Source organism: Geotrypetes seraphini, chromosome 3, assembly GCF_902459505.1.
Source record: "Geotrypetes seraphini chromosome 3, aGeoSer1.1, whole genome shotgun sequence".
In the NCBI taxonomy this organism is placed as follows: Eukaryota; Metazoa; Chordata; class Amphibia; order Gymnophiona; family Dermophiidae; genus Geotrypetes; species Geotrypetes seraphini.
Genome location: NC_047086.1, coordinates 215,663,486 through 215,682,473, shown reverse-complemented (window position 1 = coordinate 215,682,473; position 18,988 = coordinate 215,663,486). Strand labels below are relative to the sequence as shown.

General features: G+C 41.8%; 1 protein-coding gene across 2 annotated transcripts in view; it reads right to left on the bottom strand.

The window, feature by feature from the left end:
* The window catches only part of NEMP1 (nuclear envelope integral membrane protein 1), a 139,814-nt gene that overhangs the window by 70,421 nt on the left and 50,405 nt on the right, over positions 1-18,988 (bottom strand). For both annotated transcript variants that reach the window (XM_033938017.1, XM_033938018.1), the window contains exon 4: positions 12,527-12,599. In XM_033938017.1, coding sequence (XP_033793908.1) covers positions 12,527-12,599 — 73 coding nt within the window. The remainder of the gene's footprint in view (positions 1-12,526; positions 12,600-18,988) is intronic.

Sequence of the window (18,988 nt, the reverse complement as noted above, 5' to 3'; positions counted from 1 at the left end):
AGCACAGAATGTTGCTACTATTTGGGTTTCTGCCAGGTACTTGTGACCTGGTTCGGCCTCTGTTGGAAAAAGGATGCTGGGCAACATGGACTACTGGTCTGACCCAGTATGGCTATTCTTATGTTCTTGGAAGATACAGCTAGTGCCATTTCTTTGGCAGATGCTAGTAAGAGATCATACGTGTCCATCAAATAAGATAAATCTGCCTCTAGCAAGAGGGGGGAGGAGGAGGTGGCAATCCGAGAGGACTATAGTGGAAGATGGTTGCTGAATCCAGAAAAGGCACACTTTTGATTTATGAATTGAAAACTGTTGCTTGAAGGCATAATGCTGCCACTTCAAGAAGTGTCTAATCTGCAATCATGGACATCATTTAAATGCAGTTCCTCCTTCTACCGGAGTAGCAGTTCCTTAAGTCACAGCAGTGATTAAGGCAGGTGTCCTCAAAACCAGTCCCTAAGGTCCACAACCTAGTCTGATTTTCAGGATTTGCTGAATGAAAATGCTATGGAGATCTATCTGCATGCAATGAAATGAAAGAATGCAAATAGATCTCACATATTGATTGTGGAAATCCCAAAAACCAGGCTGGGTTGTGGATTTTGAGGAATGGATTTCAGGACCCTAGGATTAAGGCATCTACCCTTGGCAACCTGAGTCTGTCCACTACTATAAGGATGGGATAGATGTGTCACTTCACTCTTGCTACCTTTAAGCTTGCATAAAGTATGACCTATTGTACAGAAGTGAGGTCCTGTGCATCTCAAGGAATATAGAGGGTTTTAAAGAAGGTTTTTAGTCCCAGACATAATAGAACTTGAAGATAGTAAGGATATATTTATTTATTGGTATTTATTAAATGCCTTTATGAAGAGATTCACCCAAAACAGTGTACCGCAAGTACAAGCTTATAGTTTTGTTAATAGCATAACAGTTCTATCGTTCACTGCAGATATGTTAATACCCATTCGTGACTCTATGGTTTCATTTTCTTAAATTCTGCAAAGCATGTGTTCTTAGTCACATTCTCTATAAGTTGTAAGTTATTGATTCTATAGCATTGTGTCTTGACTCTGTAGCATTTTATTGACTTTGTAGCATATGTATCTCTGTTCCTGAAAACTTTGTGTACCTATCCTTGTAACCCGTTCTGGGCTCCTGGGGAGGACAGGCTATAAAAATAAATGAATAAACAAACAAAAGTTAAAAAAACCTAAATATATGAAAAATTTCCAAAGCATTAGTTATAAAAGCAGATTACTCTTTCTAATGGAAAGGTCTGGCAGCTGCGGAGTCACTCCTTTCTGCACTGGGAATTTCTTCCTACTCCACAGTGGCAGAAAGAACAGGACACCACCAAAAAGGGCTGCCTCAGAATAATGTCCAGCTTAAGAGACTTAGAGGATATTTCTTTAACTCACTACTCTCCGTTTCTTTGCTACCTGTTCCTCTAGTTGAAGCCAAGGAGGAGCTGGATTTTGAATCGGCTAGGACCGTTTAAGCATATAAGCCTAGGAACACAAGAATAGCCATACTGGGTCAGATCAATGGTCCATCTAACCCAGTATCCTATTTCCACAATGGTCAATCCAGGTCAAAAGTACCTGGCAGAAACCCAAATAGCAACATTCCATGCTGCTGATCCCAGGACAAGCAGAGGCTTCTCCCATGTCTGACTCAATAGCAGAATATGGACTTTTCCTCCAGAAACTACATCCTCCATCAATGAATTCAAGAGCTTACCTATTCTTTGAGTGAATTTCCCATTACACTTAACAGCAATACTTTTGAAACAGTCACTACTATTAAGATCTTAGGTATCATTTTCGACCACAAACTCTCATATCATGATCATATCTGTAGTATAATAAAATCAACCTTTTTCCGATTACATCAAATACATTCAGTCTCAAAATTCTTAGCAGTGAAATCACTTAGCATGCTAATATATTTCCTGTTAATCTCCAAGATTGATTACTGTAACACATTATTTAAGGGAATTAGCCAAAAGGAAATGCCGTATTTTTCACTCTATAAAGATGCACCTGATCATAAGACGCACCCACCTGTAGAGGAGTAAAAACCAAGAGAAAAAAAAAATTCTGAATCAAATGGTGTGCCCTGTACCATCCCCCCCTCTGCTGGTCTAATGGTAGGCCGAGACAGGGTACAGGGCATGTCTAGTGGTGGACACATCTAATGGTAGGCACGCTCCTCCTCCTCCTCCCCCCCCCACAAGGCTACCGGTGCTGCTACATTCCCCCCCACTTAGGCCACCAGCACTGCTCCATCCCCTCCCCCCCCCCCGTGATCCGGCATCTCCCCCCAGCGATCTGGCATCCCCCCCCCAAGCACAGAAATAACATCCCTTACCCCGATTTGGCACCAGCACCAACACACAGGACATGCCGGTACCCGAAGATCCTCCCTCTTGCCTGTGCTGGGCTGGACTGGGCCTTGAGCATTTGCGCATGCTCAAGGCCTTCTGGTCTCGCTCTCTCCGAGATTCAGAATCTCGGAGAGAGCGAGACCAGAAGGCCTTGAGCATGCGCAAATGCTCAAGGCCCAGTCCAGCCCAGCACAGGCAAGAGGGAGGATCTCCGACGCACCACCTAGCCCAGCACAGCCAAGAGGGAGGATCTTCGGGCACCGGCATGTCCTGTGCGTTGGTGCTGGTGCCAAATCGGGGTAAGGGATATTATTTCAGTACTCGGGGGGGATGTAGGATTGGGGGGGCAACGTGAGCGGGGAGGGGGGAGAATGCCGGCTCGCATGGGGGATGTCGGATCGCGGGGGGGGGGGGGTATGGAGCAGCGCCGGTGGCCTTAAGGGGGAGAAATGGAGCAGCGCCGGTAGCCCTGGGGGGGGGGGGAGGAGGAGGAGGAACGAATCAAAGCGAGTTTCCCTTACTTCCTATGGGGAAATTCACTTTAATATACGAGCAATTTGGTTTATGAGCATACTTCTAGAACGAATTATGCTCCTAAACAAAGGTTCCACTGTAACCTAAAATGCTCTTTTCAGAGATGCCTTTGACCTTTAGCTCTGCTTGTTAGGCCTTTACCAATCCATTCGACCTTCCTTTTCTTTGTAGAATTACTCTTCCATGCTTTTCTCTTTCTCCCTTTTTATTCCTCATTCTAATCTCTTTATTTCATTCCTAACTACTGTTCTCTCCAATTTTCTTTGGCTCCTACTTACCAATCCTGTTGTTTTTCCCTATTTGTTTTCCTTTCTATCAAATATTGTATTTCTTACCCTTCTTCCCCTTTGGCACAGTAAGTCCTGTAGGTCCATTGTACATTTGACATATTGTTCCCTTTGATTGTTGTAAATTTTATGTTCATTGCTTAGAAGTTTAAGCAATTTATCAAATTTTAAATAAAAACTTGAAACATTTCCTCCTATTAGTATTAAAGTATTTCCATGAAACTTCTATCTCTTTGTAATACTTAATCGAGTTAAAAAAAAAAAAAAAATTTGATTCACTTGTACCTTGATTCACTTGTACCCATTCTACACTACTCAGGATTTTGTAGTCTTCAATCATCTCTCACGTCAGCCATCTCTTTTCCAAGCTGAAAAGCCCTAACCTCTTTAAACTTTACTCATACAAGATGAGTTCCATTCCCTTTATCATCTTGGTCACTTCTTGGAACTTTTTCTAATTTCACTTTATCTTTTTTGAGATATGGTGACCAGACTTGAACCAATACTCAAGGTGAGGTTGCACCATAGAGCGATTCAGAGGTATTATTATAATATTCTTGGTCTTATTTACCATCCCTTTCCTAATAAAATCCTAGCAACCTGTTTACTTTTTATGCCACCATCATACATTGGGCAGAAGGTTTCAGCATATTGTCTACAATGTCCCCCAGATCCTTTTCTTGGATGCTGATCCGTAAGGTGAATCCTAGCATCCGGTAACTACGACTGATTGTTTTTCTTAGTATGCATCACTTTGCATTTGTCCACATTAAATTTCATCTGCCACTTGGATGCCCAGTCTTCCAATTTCCTAAGGTCTTCCTGCAATTTTTCACAATCCAAATTTGAATAGTTTTGTGTGATCTGCAAATTTAATCACCTCACTTGTCTTTCCAATTTCAAGATCATTTATATGTTAAGTAGCGCCAGTCCTGATGAACTAAAGATAAATTCAAGTGAAAATGGAGCCGCCATCAAAGCTAGATCCATTCCTGACATAACTGAAAAAAAAAGAAATCAGTTGAAGAGGAAGAGCAGCTGGGAAAGTTGCTCAAGCAGCTGGCTGAGAGAGAGAGAGAGACACACACACAATGAAGGTTTAATGAAGGACTAACAGAATGCTAGGAACAGAATGTTAGGAATGATAAAGAAGGGAATCACAAACAGATCGGAGAAGGTTATCATGCTGCTGTACTGGGCCATGATGCCCCCTCACCTGGAGAACTGCGTCAAGCACTGGTCACCGTCCATGAAGAAGGACACGGTCTACTCGAAAGGGTCCAGAGAAGAGTGACTAAAATGGTTAAGGGGCTGGAGGAGCTGCCGTACAGTGAGAGATTGGAGAAACTGGGCCTCTTCTCCCTTGAAAAGAGGAGACTGAGAGGAGACATGATCGAAACATTCAAAATACTGAAGGGAGTAGACTTAGTAGATAAAGACAGACTGTTCACACTCTTCAAGGTAGGGAGAACAAGAGGGCGCTCTCTAAAGTTGAAAGCAGATAGATTCAATACAAACTTAAGGAAGTTCTTCTTAACCCAAAGAGTGGTGGAGAGCTGGAACATTCTTCCGGAGTCTGTTGTAGGGGAAAACACCCTCCAGCGTTTCAAGACTAAGCTGGACAAGTTCCTGCTAAAGTGGGACGTATGCAGGTGAGGCTGGACTCATTTAGAGCACTGGTCTTTGACCTAGGGGCCGCCGCATGAGCGGACTGCCGGATGGACCACTGGTCTGACCCAGCAGCGGCAATTCTTATGTTCTTAAGGATCCAATACAGCTGGCACAGATGAACGTTCCAAAGTCAAAGCAGAGGAATCCACCAAAACCTCATTCTGGAGAGAGCTGGAACCCAGTGTTGTTCTAAAAGAGCAAGGGCAGGGTTATCGGCCATGCATGGTCATGTAGTATACTGACCTGTTGCCATTCTCCAAATGCTGCAGCACAAACAGCAATTAACAAATTCAGCTGCCATGTGAAGGGAAAAGTACTCAAGTCAGATTTTGACTGTTTACTTAGTTTTAGAGGGATGTAGGCTGCCCGAATAGAAGTTGAGAAATACCTTTTTAGTAACAGATGCTGCTGAGGCATATTAAGTTTGCGCTTTAAAAAAGGAGGCAGGAGAAGGCGGGGGGGGGAGAGGGGAACCTGGCACCACCAGATATACATTCAATGGGTTTTAGTTGAGCTGGGAGTTGTATGCTACAATTTGTAAACCTAAAAAAACAGTCCAGGTGATGGTCACAGAGCTGCACAGGTTAGTATTTTTCAATCTTCAGCAAACAGTAGCAGCTATGAGCAGCTGTACAGTAGCCTTTAAGACAGAGTTCTGTTCTACTCTCTATTTCAACCTGCTGGAAGATGGGCATAACCCACAAGTTTGGACTGATCACAGGACAAAAAGGCAACAGATACTATTCAGAAAACCACAACAGTAGAAAGCGCAATATAAAATAAATAGTACAATATGCATCAACCAGAACCTCTACCTGCTAAGTGTTTCTGCATAAAAGAACAGCAATGCTCCAGTTGTGAAAGCCAAGAAGAGTATTAGATCAAATGTGTAAGGGTATATTCTTTATAAGCTTATTTTGCTATGCAGAAATCACAAAAACATTGTCTCTTTTTGTTATCTGTAACTATGACTATTCGTACTGGCTGTGGAATTTCCCTCCCCCTCCCTGTTTTCATGAGAAACGAAACTTATCTTTCCTCATAAGCTGCATCTGTGGTTCCCAAACCTGTCCTGGAGGACCCCCAGGCCAGTCGGGTTTTCAAGATAGCCCTAATGAATATGCATGACAGAGATTTGCATATAATGGAGATGCCAGGAATGCAGATCTGCTCCATGCATATTCATTAGGGCTAACTTGAAACCCGACTGGCCTGGGGGGTCCTCCAGGACAGGTTTGGGAACCACTGAGCTACACCCATTATTAGCTTGTGACTGGGCATGTACAAGGGGGGGGGACTATAAATATGTATAGTTGTTCTGAATAGAAAACGTGTGTGTACACGTACATGTGTGTGTGTGTGTGTGTGTGTGTGTGTACACGTACGTGTGTGTGTGTGTTTTTTCTGTCCCCGGATGCATCTGTAGTCAGGACAGCAGAACGAGGCTAATACAAATTGGGACCTGGTCGTTTCAGCTGGGGGCTCGCCCGGGAGTGGAGATTTGTGCCGGTCTAGTGAGTATCTGTTTTCTAGTGCTCACTGGTCTCTGCCCTCTTCCACGCCCTTAATTGATTATTGAGGCTTTTGGCAAGTGTCTTGAGGTTTTTGACCCTTTGTGAGTTTATATTGGGCTTTTGGGAAGTCCATAGTGGTGGTTTTGGCAACCCCACAGATTACCTGTCCTTTTGGGAAGGACTGATCTAAGTAATTCACATCTGTACAGACTCGCCTGTTCTGCTGTTCTTGCATGTGCTTTTTCTTTCTATCGCATTGTATATTACGGTGTCTTTGGCTTGAGTTTCTTCTGTGAGCACCCTGCAATTGTGAGAGATGTGCCAAGGGCACGAAGCAAGAGGGAGTCCTTATTTGTGTTTCTATTGTTCTGCGAAGGGCGTGGCCAGAGACAAACGAAGCAAAAGATTTCTGTTGAATGCGGGGTGGCTCAAGGGCCAGAATGGGGAGTAAAGCAGAAGTGAGAGACCTCCCCAGACAGCAATCCTCTGGAAAAGCGCTTAGAGAGGATCCTGCAGTGATAATGATAGTGTGTCCGGTATTAAGAGGAAAGATAAGAAGCAAATGATAAGTATTGAGACTCCACCTAGCTTCTGGCCAAAGTTTAGTGCGGAGGGAAAATTGGCTATGTCAAATTTTACATTAGTAGGAGATTAGCAAGCAACAATAAGGACGCTAGAAATGTTTCCTGTTGAAAAAAAAAAAAAAAAGGGGGATTGCAAAGAGGTAAAAAAAATCTGCCCATGAGACCCCTTAAACTATTTATCTCCTCCCTGTAAAACCCTAGGGCGAGAGGGGATGTCAGGAGAAAATAATTTGAGACGGTGCCTTACACAGTGATAGATGGAGCTGAATGAGTCAGGGGGAGAGAAAACATTTCCTAGTGACTAGAGTTGAAACTTATTAAACTTTCTCACATTCGGAATAGGAAGGGGGAGCAGTAAGCTGAAATAGATAAGACTCAGGAAGAAAGAGAGCTTTAGTATTTGAGCTAATGCGAACAGAATTTCCTAAAGCAAGGAAGCAAGTGATGTTTTGGAATTCAATAATTTTTACCAGTGCTTATGACCCATTTTGCATATTTGAAAGGAGATTGTCAATTTTTGTTTGTTTGTTTGTTTGTGTTGTGCCTAGCAAAAAGGAACTGGGAATTATTAGCAAACGCTGCTTTGATGCAGTGGCACAGTGCCAATTTGCCAGTCCTTATTTTAACAATTTATATTTAGAGGACCTGTTCTTATGTTCCTTTATTCTAACTGTGGTATGTACATTGTATTTGTAGGGGATTTTCTGTTTTCCCTCCACCCCTATGGCCAGCATTCTTTTTCTTTTACAAGAGAGGGGGGAGTACCACTTTTAATCATGAGATGTAACATCTCAACCCTGCCAGTTATGGCAGGATTGCGACATTTAGATAAATTCAAAGGAGCTTTAAAAAAAAAAAAAAAAAAAATCAAAGGCTTAGTATTTAGAATTTAACAAGACAAGATACAGAGAAAGGGAGAGGACAAAATTTAGGTTAGACACCTGGGACAGCCTTGTGGCTGATGTGAATTTGGTGTAGCAAGGATGCATGATAGTTGCCGAACGTTGCAGACAGGATAGTGTACGTTTATAAACAGGGATGTGTCAAGTGTTTGAAAGTATGTGCATGTATTATGTCCTTATTATAAGGGGCATTCTAGTTGGAATAGGCAGATGTGAGTAAAAGTTCCAAGTTAGTTTTGTTTAGGTAAGCTCTTTGGGGTAGGAACTGTATAAAGCAACTATGAATTGACACTAACTCATATGTTCTAGTGGAAAGTGCAATTTACTACTTTAATCTGTTAAGCATTGTAGCGTTTCATTCTTTTGGTTTGTTTTACAGTACACTATACAAGTCTCTTTTACAGGTCTGGGAGATGCAGCTTGTTGGCAACTGATTTACTACCGGTATCTGGCAAAGGGCGTTTCCCCTATCACTTTTCTTTTTTCTTAACAGTGGGTATGTGTTTCCTTATGATGATGTGAAGGCAGGCAGTTGGAATACATACATAGCTATCTTGGATCAGTTTTGGCACAAAGAATCTTTTGCTGAACTGAAACAAAATAAACAGGAAGAACAAGTTGTGCTTCAAGTAACCTTGAAATGACCTTGCACTTTAAGATTTAAAATGTTTCTTTTTCCTCTTAGCATTGACACTGCAATACTTCATACTACCTCTGTACCTAACCCTGGACACTGTATCTTGCTTTACCTAGTAAGATCTGCCTATTTCTGTAGATTAAAGCCAGTTGTGTCCCTGATTGTATTATCTCTTACGACTGTGTGACTTGACTGACGACATGCCCTTTGCCTGACAATGGAGCCCATTGACTCCATTTTTATTGTTTTCTCTTACAGACGTTAGAATCTAGACCAGTTGATTATGCCTTTTTTGATTATTAATTGTTGTGCCATGTGTTCTCAGGAACTTTACTTTGCTCATGTGTGCACAAAAATATGCCTGGTTCTATGATGCTGTTTTTCTTCTTCCTTTTGTATAATTGTGTTTATTTGCAGATTTAAGTTCAGCCCTGACTCCTTGACGGATGAAAGCAAGTTTAAGGCCTACTGGAGCTCTATGTTTGTTTGTACCATGTAATCTCTGTGTTGTCTGTCTGTTTGGTTTGTGGGGTACCCCGGAAAAAAATATCATTGGCCATTTTTGGAGTTTTTTAATCCCCCTTTTTTTTTTTGCATTTTTGTTGTTCCTATCTAAATTGCACAATATCTTTTTTAGTTCTTGTTCTATGGCCTGAGCGCTGCTTAGTTAGGGGTTATATTATTAAGACAAAGGTTCTATACAGTGTTTTTTCCATGATGCCCACTTGATCTGCTCAATTCACACATTTCTGGCATAATGGTTTTTTTTGCGTGCCCTACACTGAGTATATCCTTATGGTCTCTCTTGAATGCCTTACTAGTTGTGCGCAACCCACACCAACTTATCACCCTGTCCTCTTATGAACATTGTGTATCTGCCTATTGTCTCTCATTTCCGTACTTATACCAAGTCAATGTCCTCCTTTGACTCACCTCCCTGCTGCTGGATGATACCTGAACTCCTTTCAAGCTGGTGTGTGTCCCTCCCTGTCTATGCAGACACCTTTCTCTCCGAGTATGGACCTTACCAGTTTAAAGAGACTGATACCCCTGCAACACCACATCCTAACCTTTTAATTTCTTGGACAGGAACTGTTTACAAGTGTTTGAGTGTAACTGGCAGCTTGTGATTTATCGCAACTCCCATCTAGTGCCTTTAGCAGGTGCTGAGGGCCCCCTCATTACCCTCCTCACCCAGTGCCTTTGTATTTTGATGCATGCATGTTATTTGATTTTGCTTACGGCCATGGTACTGCCCCTCATACTGTTCCTCGATTGGCAGCATTATTATCTCAAATGTGTTCTATAGCTTAATGCCTTTCAAGCAATGTCCATATGAGGACACCTTCACTCAAGGAGCAGCCTGTCCTTTATGGGGATGTGTCTCGTATGCTATTTTCTGTTATGTTTCCCCCGTTTTTCTGCACATATGAAAGTAGATTTTGTTTTTCCTGTCACAATTAGGACAGATTGCTGAATCTATAGACCAGACTCTTAATGTCAGCAATTGTTTTGTCTGTGGTGGGACCGGTATGGGAGAACAGTGGCCATGAACCCAGCTGGATATGCTAGACATCGGAGGTAACTAGCGGAGTGCCGCAGGGCTCGGTCCTGGGACCATCTCTTTTCAACATATTCATAAGAGACTTGACCCAAGGGCTTCGGGGTAAAGTAACACTGTTCGCCGACGATGCCAAACTGTGTAATATAGTAAGTGAAAACAATCTTAAGGATAGTATGACGCAGGATCTGATCACGTTGGAAAACTGGTCCTCGACTTGGCAGCTGGGCTTCAACGCTAAGAAATGTAAGGTCATGCATCTCGGCTGCGGAAATCCATGCAAAACTTACACCTTGAATGGAGAAACACTAGCTAAGACTTCAGAAGAACGGGACTTGGGGGTGATCGTCAGTTCAGACATGAAGGCTGCCAAACAAGTGGAGCAGGCCTCATCCAAGGCAAGGCAAATGTTGGGATGTATCAATAGAGGCTTCATCAGCCGTCAACCTGAAGTCATAATGCCGCTCTACAGAACCATGGTGAGACCTCACCTGGAATACTGTGTGCAATTTTGGAGACCACACTACCAAAAAGACGTGCTTCGAGCTGAGTCGGTCCTGCGAATGGCCACTGGAATGGTCTCCGGACTCAGGAGTCTCCCATACGAGGAAAGACTGAACAAACTGCAGCTCTACACTCTTGAGGAGCGTAGAGAAAGGGGAGACATGATTGAGACGTTTAAGTACATCACAGGTCGTGTCGAGGCGGAAAGCGATATATTCTGCCCCAAGGGATCCTCGATCACAAGGGGACACCCGTTCAAACTCAGAGGAGGGAAATTTAATGGTGACACCAGGAAGTATTTCTTTACAGAAAGGGTAGTAGATCACTGGAACAAACTTCCGGTGCAAGTGGTCGAGGCCACCAGTGTACTCGACTTTAAAAATAAATGGGACATCCACGTAGGATCCCTACGGGGGTCGAGCTAAGGAACTGGGTCATTAGTACTCGGACTCGATGGGGTGGGACAGAAGAGTGGGCAGACTTGGTGGGCTGTAGCCCTTTTCTGCCGTCATCTTTCTATGTTTCTATGACCTGCCTTCATAGAACCTCTCTATCACGTCAGCCCCACGACTTCCACTGTGGGCCTTGTGGACTTCCATTACTGAATCTTCAATTTACCAGGATCTCCTCTTCAGCACCTGCTCCATGGAACTTCCTATGCCTGATGGCCAGCTCCTGATGGTTGATATTGGCTCTGTGGCCTGTTTGCTTACCCTTGGCTGCCTGCTCACCGGTCTGGTACATGAATACTTGGATCCGTCCCAGCTCCTTTCTGCTATTGCTGGCCGACGGCGAACGCCTGGGAGCCCGTGTGTTCGACACTAGGGGTCGCCAAAAGCGGTTAGCACTTTCCACCCCATACAGATTGGAAAATGGGGTGACAACTGGCCTGCTGAATGGATCATTGCTGCTTATGGACCTGCTACATGGACCGAAGATGACTCCTGGGGTTATTGGACCCCAATCTACCTGCTCAACTGCATTTCACTTGCAGGCTGTTCTTGAACTTTTGCACTGCCATGTACCAGAATCGCCTGTCTCTAGATTACTTGCTGGCTGCAGAAGGTGGCGTCTGTGGCAAGTTCCACCTCTCTAACTACTGCATTGACCTTGATGATGATGGTACCATGCTCGAGGAAGATGTGGACCGCATCACCACACTGGCTCATGTTCCTCTCCGAACCTGGCGTGACCTCCCTGCTGACTGACTCTTTCGCTCTTGGCTACCTGCCTTGCCTGGTTCCTGTGATTCCATGATATAGTCAACTCTGCTGTTCATCGCACTACTGTAGCCCTGGCTAGAACCTACCGGTCCCTACCACAGACCCACGACCTTCCCGGAAGCTTTGACCCCCATGTTTATATTGCTGCTCTTGGTGTCCCAAGAGGGATTAAACACCTTCTTATTGAAATATATATCATAGGACATATCTGGAATATCTCTCCCTCCAAGCTCATGCTGTGCACTTATGACATCATCTTCATGACGTAAGGGGGGATTGTAAGGGTATATTCTTTATAAGCTTATTTTGCTATGCAGAAATCACAAAAACATTTGTCTCTTTTTGTTATCTGTAACTATGACTATTCGTACTGGCTGTGGAATTTCCCTCTCCCCTCCCTGTTTTCATGAAACGAAACTTATCTTTCCTCATAAGCTTCACCCATTATTAGCTTGTGACTGGGCATGTACAAAGGGGGGGGGGGGGAATTATAAATATGTGTAGTTGTTCTGAATAAAAAACACATCTCTTTGGCTATTTGCGTGTGTGTGTGTGTGTGTGTGTGTGTGTTTTCTGTCCCCAGATGCATCTGCAGTCAGGACAGCAGAACGAGGCTAATACAAATTGGGACCTGGTCCCAACAGATACTATTCAGAAAACCACAACAGTAGAAAGTGCAATATAAAATAAATAGTACAATATGCATCAAGCAGAACCTACCTGCTAAGTGTTTCTGCACAAAAGAACAGCAATGCTCCAGTTGTGAAAACCAAGAAGAGTTTTAGATCAAATGCTATAAAAGCAACAACAAAAAAAAAAGAAATGATAAAACATTAGGCAAAACATTTCAGCAGGAGAACATGCTATAAATAAAATGGTTTAATGTTTCTGCATGCAGTGCTCCCGGCTTGTGTGTGTGTTCATGGTGCTCTGCTAGCCAGGGTTGTAGAGTCAGTCATGGAGTAAAGAATGACATGGGACAGTTTGTCCCACGGGCTCTGTCTCCATTTGCAAAAGCCTTGAACACTTTGATTTTATATTTAAATCTTTTTATTAAAGAATTAAAACGGACAATATTCTGTACAAATGTTTTTAAATCACTAATAAAGCCTTTCATTTCAATCTGTTTTTGGTACACCTTCCCAAAGATTCAGTTGCCTATGTTTTTACATTACATTATCATTTGTATTCTGCCATAGCCCGAGTTCATGGGGTTCATGGATATATTCATCACAAGAACTCAGTGAAATCATAATAACTCCGATATTAAAGGACCCTAAAGGAGCAACAGACCAACCATCCAATTACAGACCCATTGCCTCAATCCCATTGTACATCAAACTGATGGAAGGTCTTGTAGCAAAAACATTAGCCTCTTACCTAGAGAATCACAACATACTCCACCCCACACAATCAGGATTCAGAACCAAATACAGCACAGACACTTCTAGGAACACTAATGGACGCTGCAAGACAACACCTCAGTACAGGCAAGAAAATCCTGCTGATACAACTAGACCTTTCTGCAGCCTTCGACTTGGTAGACCACGACATGCTTCTACAAACTCTCAAATAGGAATCTCAGGCAAAGTACTTACATGGTTCAAAGGATTCCTACAATCAAGAACTTAGAGTCAAAACAATGCAAGAAAAATCAGAACCATGGTCCAACCCCTTTGGAGTTCCCCAAGGATCACCCCTATCACCTACACTATTTAATATATACATAGCTTCCCTCAGCTACTACCTGGATAATCTTGGCATAATTTCATACAGCTACGCATATGACATCACTATTCTCCTACCTTTCGACCAACCAGAATCCATCATGACAAGCACAATACACAAAACCCTCGAATCAGTTGCAATTTGGATGACAGAGCACAAATTAAAACTTAACCCTAACAAAACAAATTTCATCCTATTAGAAAACAACAAAACTCCAACATTAACTAATCTTGTTATAAATTTGTTATCATACCCAATACAACCTACACTAAAGTTGCTTGGAATCACAATTGACAGAGGCTGCAACTTGCAACCCCAAATTAACCATGACCATGAGAAATCTAAGAAAAATCTGAACATTCTTCGAAAAGAAGCAATTCCTACTATTGGTACAATCTCTTATTTACGTTTTGATTATGAACTTTCAGATACCTGGAGCAATCCATCAGGTGTGCCACAAGGGTCTCCACTATCTCCATTGCTCTTCAACGTCTACATTCCCTCACTAGGCACGCAGCTAACCCAGTTAGGGATAAAACTATTTAGTTATGCAGATGATTTTACGATCATCATCCCATTCGTTAATTCTATCTCTGAAACTATTCCTAAAGCTTCAGAAGCCATAAACATGATGGAGCACTGGATGACAACCTTTAGGCTCAAACTTAATTCAGAAAAGACAACTTTCTTCGTTGCTTCGCCACATCCGCTTGACACCAAATCACTACTATGTATCAATAATCTTAATTACCCTATCCAACCTACCATAAAGATACTAGGTGTAACTTTGGATCAGTGCCTAACCATGAGAGACCAGGTGGACTCCTTGATCAGAAAGGGATTTTTCACTCTCTGGAAACTCAGATCCATTAAAGCTTATTTAGATACAGCGGCATTCAGAACCCTAGTCCAATCCCTCGTACTGAGTCTACTTGACTACTGTAACATCGCCTATTTAGCAATTTCCCAAAAGAACACGCAGCGTTTACAATTGATGCAAAATGCAGCGGTCAAACTGATCTTTGGGCTGAGGAAGTTTGACCACATGACATCCTACTACCGGCAGCTGCATTGGCTGCCAATGGAGGCGCGCGTAAAGTTTAAATTTGCCTGCTTCTGCTTCAAAGCACTACACGGACTTGCCCCTAAATATATAACTGACCTTTTCGTCTTCTCAGCCAACAGACACAAGAGAAGCTCACATTCCAACTTCGTTTCCCCCCCCCCAGTGAGAGGTTGTAAACTGAAAAAACACCATGAACATCTTCTCTCGCACCAAGCAGCATCATGGGGTAAAGACCTATAACAATTGCTTTCGCCCACTACTTATGAGGAATTTAGGAAACGTCTGAAAACACACCTGTTCCTAAAGTATCTAGACAACTGATCCTCTCTTCTCTCTCCCCTCTATAGCGATTAACTTATTCTATTGATCACTCTCTCCTCAAAAATGGATTTCCTGTCCTATTAACCCTCTTTCTTCCTCCCCTCTTAAAGTCAATCAATTTGTACCTTTGCTTAATCTTTGTAAACAGCATTGAACTTCACGGTATTGCGGTATATAAGCAGTTATTATTATTATTTATGGGATGTTAGACTACTACAACATACTATACCTACCATGTCCTGCGACCATGATGAAGCAATTGCAGACAGTACAGAATACAGCCCTAAGACTTGTCTATTCACTAAAAAAATATGACCATATCACAGAGGCATACCATGACTCGCACTGGCTTCCAATAGAAGCGAGAGTGCACTTCAAATTCTACTGCTTACTTTACAAGGCTATCAACGGAGAAAGCCCAACTTACTGGAATAACCGACTAAATCAATCCTCCTCAACCAGACACAGAAAAACTCACTCACTATTCTCCCACCCATCATCCAAAAAAATGAAAAATCTTTGACAACCTTATGGTCTCCAAAGCAGCTAATCTGGACAGACAAATCACCACTCTTATCTTCAACTACAAATTACAAAACCTTCAAGAGATACCAAAACCATACTCTTCAAAAAATACATAAAACCTATCCAGCACGACCATTCCCTATCCAACATCCAACACTCTCTATACCCTTAATACTCTCTAATACTCTTCTATTTACCAAACGTTATCTAAAACCCTTAATTCACCCTATTCCTATCTCCTAAAAACTTCTACTTCCCGTTGATAACTATTTTTACCCGACATTTTTATTACCTTAAAAATTTTATGTCATTGCTTATTCTATTCCTTCAAATTTTGAATGTAATTCTTGTTTTAGTTTGGATGTAATCCGCCTTGAACCGCAAGGTAATGGCGGAATAGAAATCACTAATGTAATGTAATAACAAATTCAACTACTGGAAACAGACCCAATTAAACAGATTAATACCAAATTCCTTAAAATATAACAAGCACACATCTTAATCAATTTCAAAATAGAAATTTCTTAAACAAAAATGTTTTTAAAAGCTTCCTGAAAACTGTACAACAAACTTCTGAGCTAATTAAAAACAGTAAACCATTCCAGATTAGAGCTACCTGAAAATAAAAAAATGCATTCCATTGTGTAAATGATTAATTTGTTTTGGGGAGGGAAATTGAAGGTAAAACTGCTTCCTTAAAGCATGTCCTGATCTACCAATAAGGAGACAGTCACATTCATATACCTTTCACAAATACTAAAATACCCAGTTGGAAAGCGATGCTGCAGGAATTTTGATCATCCTCTGAATGAAACTCTCTCTCTCTCTGTGTTTCTCTGAAACAAATATGCTGTTGCCAGTCTCTCGCTTTTAAAGTTTTTCCCGCACAACCAGCAGTGAAAGTCAACCATGATTTCTGCATATCTGTTATGTAGATTTGCTTATTTACTTGGGCAGCTGCATCTTCCCCTTTTTCACTTTTTTGACTCTTCAACCACTTATATTAACTGCCCCAAATCCTGAATACTATTCTCTCTCATGTATGCCAACATTTCACTCTCCTCAGAACTACAGGCAAAAGAGCAATTTCCCACATACTGACATTTTTGCCTGTAGCAATGTGATTGCACAAATCAAACTGCAGAGGCACTGGCTTCTTTGAGGGAAGAGGGCAGATGGGTCATCCATATTTTGCATCATCTGGGAAGGCAATTAGGGTGACTTTCAGACATGGGTGTAGAAAAGAACCTAAACCGTGTAGTGGATAAACAGTAAAATAAGTGTCTATTAAATGCTAGAAATGTTCCTTGATGCCTGCAACAATGGATGAATCTGTTGCAGTAACAGTAAAACGCTTAAGCAACTGGGCACATGATGGAAGAACATTGCAGATGGTAGGAGTCTGATCAGCAGACAAGACTCTTGTTGCCACATCAAAGGCAGACGGACACAAAGTGTCATTTAACAGTAATTTAAATCCAAAAGCAGCTTCTGAAGTTCTTCAAATCACTGAATTCAGTTGCCAATTGCCTAAGATGTGTTAAGTTTTTACATATGTATACTAATCTCAAATTGAAATTAGAGAATAACATGGGAACAAAGTTTGTCCCCATGGGTTCTGTCCCCGTCCCACGGTTAACCTTGGGTAACTATCCCTATGTCATTCTCTACAGTGGAGTTGGTTGTGAAGTTGTACACAATTTTGGGTAGAGTCAAAGTCAATAAAGTATACTGACTGATTCCAGCTTCAAAATAAAGTCTTACATTATAATATACTAGTCTTTAAGCCCGTTACATTAACGGGTGCTAGAATATGTGTCTGTCTGTTTTTCTTTCTTTCTTTCTGTCTCTCTCCCCCTCCATTTCCCTGTGCAGCGTTGTCTCTGCTTTCTTCCAAACTTTGCACTCTCCGGCTGTTAACATTACTGCCGCACTTTTTCTCATGCAAGCATGTCTGCTCTCTTTCTCATCCCCAGTCTCTTTGCTCTTTTTCTCTTCTTGCAGGGGTCTCTGCTCTACTTTCTCTATGTGTTCCTGACTCCTGCAAACCTCTATGCTCTACTGTTTTCTCTGTATGCTCCTGATCTTGTGTTTCCCTGTAGGTATTTCTTTCTATTTTTTTTTCCTTCTTCAGTCTCGGCCCTTCTTTGTCTGAACATTTCCTTCCTCAGTCTCTCCAAATTTCTTTCTATTTTTTTTTCCTTCTTCAGTCTCGGCCCTTCTTTGTCTGAACATTTCCTTCCTCAGTCTCTCCAATTTTCTTTTTCCTTCTTCAGTCTCAGCCCTTCTTTGTCTGAACATTTCCTTCCTCAGTCTCTCCAATTTTCTTTTTCCTTCTTCAGTCTCAGCCCTTCTTTGTCTGAACATTTCCTTCCTCAGTCTCTCCAATTTTCTTTTTCCTTCTTCAGTCTCAGCCCTTCTTTGTCTGAACATTTCCTTCCTCAGTCTCTCCAATTTTCTTTCTATTTTTTTTTTCCTTCTTCAGTCTCAGCCCTTCTTTGTCTGAACATTTCCTTCCTCAGTCTCTCCAATTTTCTTTCTATTTTTTTTTTTCTTCTTCCTTCTCAGCCCTTCTTTGTCTGAACATTTCCTTCCTCAGTCTCTCCAATTTTCTTTCTATTTTTTTTTTCCTTCTTCAGTCTCAGCCCTTCTTTGTCTGAACATTTCCTTCCTCAGTCTCTCCAATTTTCTTTCTATTTTTTTTTTCCTTCTTCAGTCTCAGCCCTTCTTTGTCTGAACATTTCCTTCCTCAGTCTCTCCAATTTTCTTTCTATTTTTTTTTTCCTTCTTCAGTCTCAGCCCTTCTTTGTCTGAACATTTCCTTCCTCAGTCTCTCCAATTTTCTTTTTCCTTCTTCAGTCTCAGCCCTTCTTTGTCTGAACATTTCCTTCCTCAGTCTCTCCAATTTTCTTTTTCCTTCTTCAGTCTCAGCCCTTCTTTGTCTGAACATTTCCTTCCTCAGTCTCTCCAATTTTCTTTTTCCTTCTTCAGTCTCAGCCCTTCTTTGTCTGAACATTTCCTTCCTCAGTCTCTCCAATTTTCTTTCTATTTTTTTTTTCCTTCTTCAGTCTCAGCCCTTCTTTGTCTGAACATTTCCTTCCTCAGTCTCTCCAATTTTCTTTCTATTTTTTTTTTCCTTCTTCAGTCTCAGCCCTTCTTTGTCTGAACATTTCCTTCCTCAGTCTCTCCAATTTTCTTTCTATTTTTTTTTTCCTTCTTCAGTCTCAGCCCTTCTTTGTCTGAACATTTCCTTCCTCATTCTCTCCAATTTTCTTTCTATTTTTTTTTTCCTTCTTCAGTCTCAGCCCTTCTTTGTCTGAACATTTCCTTCCTCAGTCTCTCCAATTTTCTTTCTATTTTTTTTTCCTTCTTCAGTCTCAGCCCTTCTTTGTCTGAACATTTCCTTCCTCAGTCTCTCCAATTTTCTTTCTATTTTTTTTTTCCTTCTTCAGTCTCAGCCCTTCTTTGTCTGAACATTTCCTTCCTCAGTCTCTCCAATTTTCTTTCTATTTTTTTTTCCTTCTTCAGTCTCAGCCCTTCTT